Here is a 6,076-nt window from a genome sequence, read left to right as displayed (position 1 = left end):
TTTCCATCATGGGTAACTCTAATTAATGGGCTTGAGTTCCATCCCTTTTGAGGTCTTTTTTACTGCATCTCTAGAAACACTTTTTGTTAAAGGATTTGCCAAATTTTCAATTGACCTTACATAATTAATAGTGATCACTCCATCAAAGATTAATTGTTGGACATAACTATGTCTTAATCCAATGTGTCTAGACTTTCCATTATATACTTGGCTATATACGTTTGCTAGAGTAGCCTCACTATTACAATGGATAGAAATAGGTGAAATTGGCTTAGGCTATAAAGGTACATCATAAAGTAAAATTCTTAACTATTCTGCTTCTTTAGATATAGCGACTAATGCAATAAATTCTGTTGCCATGGTGGAATCAGTAATACATGTTTGTTTCTTGGAACCCCAAGAAATGACTCCTCCACCAAGAATGAAGATCCATCCACTAGTAGATGCATGGTCTTCCAAACTTGTAATCCAAATAACATCCGAATACCCTTCAAAAATTGGAGGATATCCATTATAACATAATCCATAGTTAATAGTTTTCTTCAAGTACCTAAGTACTCTATTCAAAGCTTGCCAATGCAAACTACTGGGATTACTTATGTACCTACTCCATTTCCCAATAGCATATGCAATATCTGGTCTTGTACAAGTCATTATGTACATAAGACAACCAATTAGACTTGCATATTTCAATTGATCAATTTTCCTACCAGCATTATATACTAATTTTATTTGAGGATACATGGGTGTAGATGCTGGTATACAGTTGAAAAGATCAAACTTTTTAAGCACATTTTCAATGTAATGTGATTGTGATAAAGCTATAGTGCTTTCATCTCAGGTTATCTTAATCCTAAAAATAACATCAGCTACACCCATATCCTTCATAGCAAAGTTTTTTGACAAGAATTTCTATGTGTTTCCTATTTGTTTAAATCCGTGCCAAAAATGAGCATGTCATCTACATATAAGCAAATTATGACACCTTTTCCATTTTCAAATTTTCTATATTTGCACTTATCAGATTCATTTATTTTATAGCCATTAGCTAAAACAACCTTGTCAAACTTTTGGTGCCTTTGTTTTGGAGCTTGTTTAAGTCCATATAAAGATTTAACAAGCTTACATACCTTATGCTCCTGTCCTAGAACAACAAATCCTTTCGGTTGTTCCATGTACACTTCCTCTTTATTGCCTCTTCAAATGTAATAGGATCAGATTTCGTATTATAACAATAAGGTATCTTATTGCATATACTTTCACCTTTTCCTTCTACAAGAAACATAATGAAATTTGGTCCAAAATCTTTGACCTTTTTAATCCTCTTACTTCTTCTTAATTCTTGACAAAATTCATCATCATTATCATTTTTTTCCAACAGAATCTCATACCCATTTGAAGAATGAATCAATTGTTGTGGCCGTAATTATCTTAAAATAGAATTAAATCTATTTTCATAAAAAATAACATCTCTTGATTCAATAACAGTATTAATTGAAATTGAATTATTTGGTTCAATTACTATGAACCTATATGCCTTGCTATTTTATGCATATCCTTTAAATATGCATCACCCAACTTTTTAAGTTTAGATGTTGGAACTTTGACAATAACTCTACAACCTCAAACTTTAAATAATTAAGGTTTGGTTTCCTTTTCTGTAACGCCTCAATTTTCGGGAATTCTGTGAATGATTGGCAAAATTTCATGCTTTAATTTTGTCATTTGTGAGTGAAATTATGAAATAGGACCTATGTGAAAATGTTTGAAAATGCTATAGGCTAAATTGAAGTGACCAAATAAATAGGAGTGCAAAATAGGAGGATTTGCATGACAAGCCTCCCATTTTACATGAAGTGGCCAGCCATCATGTTGAATGTAGACAAAATGTACACTTGATATCCATAATTTATGGTACAAATTGATACAAATTGATAATAGGTTAGGTAAATGTTTCATGATAATGTGTTAGGTAAATGTTTCATGATAATGGGTTAGGTAAATGTTTTATGATAATGTATTAGGTAAATGTTTCATGATAATGGGTTAGGTAAATGTTTCATGATAAGAATTTCATGTCTTTTGTATTAAAGAATTAAATGGATGAAATATGAAGTTTTATTAAAGAAAAAGGGGTGAAAAGAACAAAGTTTTGTCCATCTTTGTTCATCATAGCTGAAAGTTAGAGAAGAGAAAGGAGAGGAGAAAGCTCTTGAGTATTTGGTCATTAGGAGGAGGAAAATTGAAGGTAAGTTCTTGATACCTTGCTTCTATTTTGAAGTTCATGAGTTCTTCTTGATTCTACCTTAACTCTTGAAGTATATTTTGATTTTTAGTTGTGTTGTGAGTATTTAGTCATGAATTAAAATGAAGGAAATGGTTGTTGTTTCATGTTTTTTGATGAAAAATGGAAGATAGGTGAAGTTGAGCCAAACAAATGAGCATGCATGTGCCTTAGATGTTAAAGGAAAAATCAGCTAACATGTTGTGCTTTAAAATGATGAAATGGAGATTATGCTTAAGTAAAAATCATAGATATGTGATGATTGATTGGTGATATACATGTTTAAATAACATGCATGCAAGATAGGTGTATGAAAGAGTGATTTGGTAATAAATCTGCTTGGGACAGCAGCAGTAACATGACTTTGGAAAATTACCATAAATTGTGGGAGAAGAATTAGAAGCTGAATAAATTATGTAATTAAAGCTTATTGAGTCTAGTTTCTAATGAAATAAACAAGAACATATTTTGAATTCTGTACAATGAGAAATTTGATTCGTAATGAAGGGTGGTCAGATTAGTCAAACAGTGAAACATGGGAAACTTTGAGAAAAATCTGGTATTGATTGGCTAAACCAAAAATTCTGAAAATTTTATGGATAGAATATATATGAGTCTATTTTCAGGGAAAATTAACGGCACTTGATTTGGAGTTTCGTAGCTCCAGTTATAAATAATTTAGTGACTGTTGCTCAGGAAGACAGCTTGCAGTGAAATTATGATTATGTGGTAAACATTGACAAAAATTTGTTAATGAGTTGCCTATTGTTTTCTTATAAGCTTACTATAATCTGTAGGTGTGGTTGGCCGAATATCGTAAGGGGTTAATACGTAGTTTGTATTTGAATAGTTAGATTAACGTGTTAGTAATCCAATTGTAGGCGGTTCGTGTGTGGATCTCGTCAACATATCGTCGCAAACAGGTGTGTAACTAACACCCTCTTTCTTAGTCTGGATCGGCAAAAGTCGAAAAGTCGAAATGCCGAAAACCGGTATTTTGTAGATTTGCGAGTGTGCGAATGTTCGTGAGGTAAATCGATTAATGTTTTTGGTAAGCGGCAAAATTTAGACTGTAAAGTGCATGATTTCTGTGCCCTCGATATTTTTGGGCTTAATGGGCCAAAATTGGAATGATGGGCCAACGGGCCTAATTCGGTAAGAACCCTCGGTACGTGATTCTATTAGTACGTGAAAGGTAGGAATATGCATGAAAAACCCTAAAATAGATAAATTATTGAAATACCTTTAAAAGTGGAAAATTTACGCTTTTACCCTAGTAGATAAATTACCAAATACCCCTAGGTTAAATTGACCTAAATGCATGTTTGATGTTGTTATTTATGCATGCCATGTTATTATCGATGCATGGGATTTGGGATATTGACGGAGGAAGTCTGAAAGTGGCTTGTCCACGTCTTGGAGGCTTTGCCTCAATTTATCGTTAATCGAGCAAAGAAGGCGCAATGTGGAGTGTTAAATTTGGGTGGGTTGAGCTATTCCCACATGGAGTGTATGGCTGGTACGGTGGAGTGTAGTGGTTGGTGGGTTGAGTAGTCTCCCAAATGGGCTTGCATATGTTTCTTGATGTTGCATGTATTTTGAAATGGGCCTATGGGCCATATCATTATCTGAATAAGGGCTAAGGCCCGTTTATTGTAATCTGAAAAGGGCTCGCCCAAGACCATCATACTGAATGGGCTTAGGCCCAATGGGCTTGAGTGACTTGGACTTTGAATGGGTTTTCCTTACACACCGAGTTTCCCCAAACTCATCCCTTTTATTTTCATCCACGCAGAAATCCCCAACCATAGTGGGCTTGGAGTCGTGAGGGAATTCAGAGTGGCCACCGCTCGAAAGTTTGATTTTCTTCTGGTGAACTGGACATCCTTTTAATTACGTTTGTGGTTTTGGGCTTTTAAATGTAATAAGGCCGCTTATTTATTTTTGGTGGTTTTTAATATGTATTAGTAAGATAGGTAATACTTATTTTAACTGTTGAAATTGGATAGCTTTAGGGCGCGTTTTCAAAAACAACAGTTGATTTCAAAATAACACGACAACAAGCAAAGCTTCCGCAATGAAAGTATTTTCCAAAATTAATCACTTTTCCTAAAAATGACTTAATCAAATCGGTTTTCTAGAAATATCCATGACGTTAAGGTGTGGCAATGGCGGTATGCATGTCTAGGATTAGATCCGAAGGGAGCTTGGTACTTAGCAAATCGATGGACTCACCACCTCTTTTAGGTTTCCTACGGTGCATGCTTCCATTCACTTTAACCCTTAATGAATTAATCTTTTGAACATCAAGTACGATTTTTCGGATTTAGAATGGAAATTTTTTTAACGTTTTTGGTGTGGCATGCCGGATCCGGCCATAACTTCTGGGCCGGGTTTGGGGTGCTACATTTAGTGGTATCGAGCAGGTTACAACAACTCTACTGTGAATCGGGTCCAAAAGGGTTTTCAAAACTTTATACAAAAAAAAAAGAGAGGGTATTTTGGAAAAAAAATCGATTTTGTAATTTCTGTTTAAAGGAGATAATCTCGAACTTGTTTTTTTTTTTACACAAATGTTTGGAAAATAGATTTCAAAAGTCTAAATCTTTTGAGTTTATCTGAAAACCGATGAGGTGGCACTTGAATCCCCGCACCAAGGTCGTAAGTACTATTGCATTTTATATAATAAATCGCATCTTGTAGTTAGTACTAAACCTTAGAGATAGTACTATAGATAATATAGCGTAAAGGCTACAAAACTGAGACTGTAGGGTAAACTAAACCCTAGAAAACTAAGACATTAGCTAAACTGTGGTTATGCGAGAACAACTCTGAAACCTTATCTGTTCATAAGATATTCTGTAATAAACAGTGGAAACAGTAAACTAACTACATAAAATTCGTAATCAGATAAATCGATATGAGTACGAGAGCTACTCGGGGAAGAGGCCGTGGTCGAGGCCGTGGTCGAGGCCGAGGTAGTACTCAAGCTGGATCTTCGTCTTCTGAACACATACCCGCTGGAGTAGCACGACCACCACCGGTGGATGAGAATGGGCCGTATGATCGGGCCGCGGGGATAACGCCTCGCCCCGTGCCATGTTAAGAGTTTTGGAAAGGATGGTGGAGCTAATATCGCCCATGAATAGGGGTCCATTTCGAGCGACTCCGCCAACGGAGCGGAAGTTTTAGGGGTGTATCCGAGTAGCCCCAAATGTGGTAATCATTGGCCGAAGCCACGGAGCGATTATGGATGACTTGACCGCTTCAAGAGAGCAAAAGTTAAAAGGAGCAAGATATCCTTACTACGGATGAGGCGATCGCTGGTGGATCATCGTGAGAGAGGGTACCCAGTGAGAGGGTAACACAGGAGTTGTTTAAGCGATCCTTCAAGGCGAAGTATATCGGAGCTAGCTATGTGGATGCGTGAAGGAAGGAATTCTGAACGACCTGTGGTGGTAAGACCGTTCTTGAATATGAGGCGAGTTTCGCGATTGAACCGTATGCTAATGGTATTGTCTCTACCGAATACGAAGCGCAGTGTTCGCTTTGAGGATGGCCTCGGGGATGAGCTAAGGGTGCTCATAGCTCCAAAGAGAGCGCGATTTTCTTTGCATTGATAGAAAAGGCTAAGATAGTCAAGAGGTGAAGCAAGTGAACGAGGAACCGTGTGAGGATCGAAATCGATTCAGGAGAGATGTTGGACCAACTGGTGCTGCAAACCGGAATGTTAAGAGAGCTAGGATGGAAGAACCAGTTCGAGCGGTTCCGGTGAATACTGTTAGACCACAA

At 36.6% G+C, this 6,076-nt stretch overlaps 1 protein-coding gene across 1 annotated transcript; it reads right to left on the bottom strand.

The window, feature by feature from the left end:
* Positions 1 to 309: 309 nt before the first annotated feature.
* On the bottom strand, positions 310 to 654 carry LOC128286826 (secreted RxLR effector protein 161-like). The gene has a single exon (XM_053024556.1). It carries the CDS (start codon positions 652 to 654, stop codon positions 310 to 312), a length of 345 nt encoding a protein of 114 aa, XP_052880516.1.
* Between the last annotated feature and the right edge of the window lie 5,422 nt (positions 655 to 6,076).

The sequence above is a fragment of the Gossypium arboreum genome, chromosome 13 (assembly GCF_025698485.1).
Source record: "Gossypium arboreum isolate Shixiya-1 chromosome 13, ASM2569848v2, whole genome shotgun sequence".
Classification (NCBI taxonomy): domain Eukaryota; kingdom Viridiplantae; phylum Streptophyta; class Magnoliopsida; order Malvales; family Malvaceae; genus Gossypium; species Gossypium arboreum.
The sequence above is the reverse complement of the archived record's forward strand: the minus strand, read 5'-3'. Positions and strand labels throughout refer to the sequence as shown.

Bases quoted from the DNA above. Each gene is read 5' to 3' on its own strand.
- LOC128286826 (XM_053024556.1), bottom strand. From the start codon at position 654: ATGACTTGTACAAGACCAGATATTGCATATGCTATTGGGAAATGGAGT.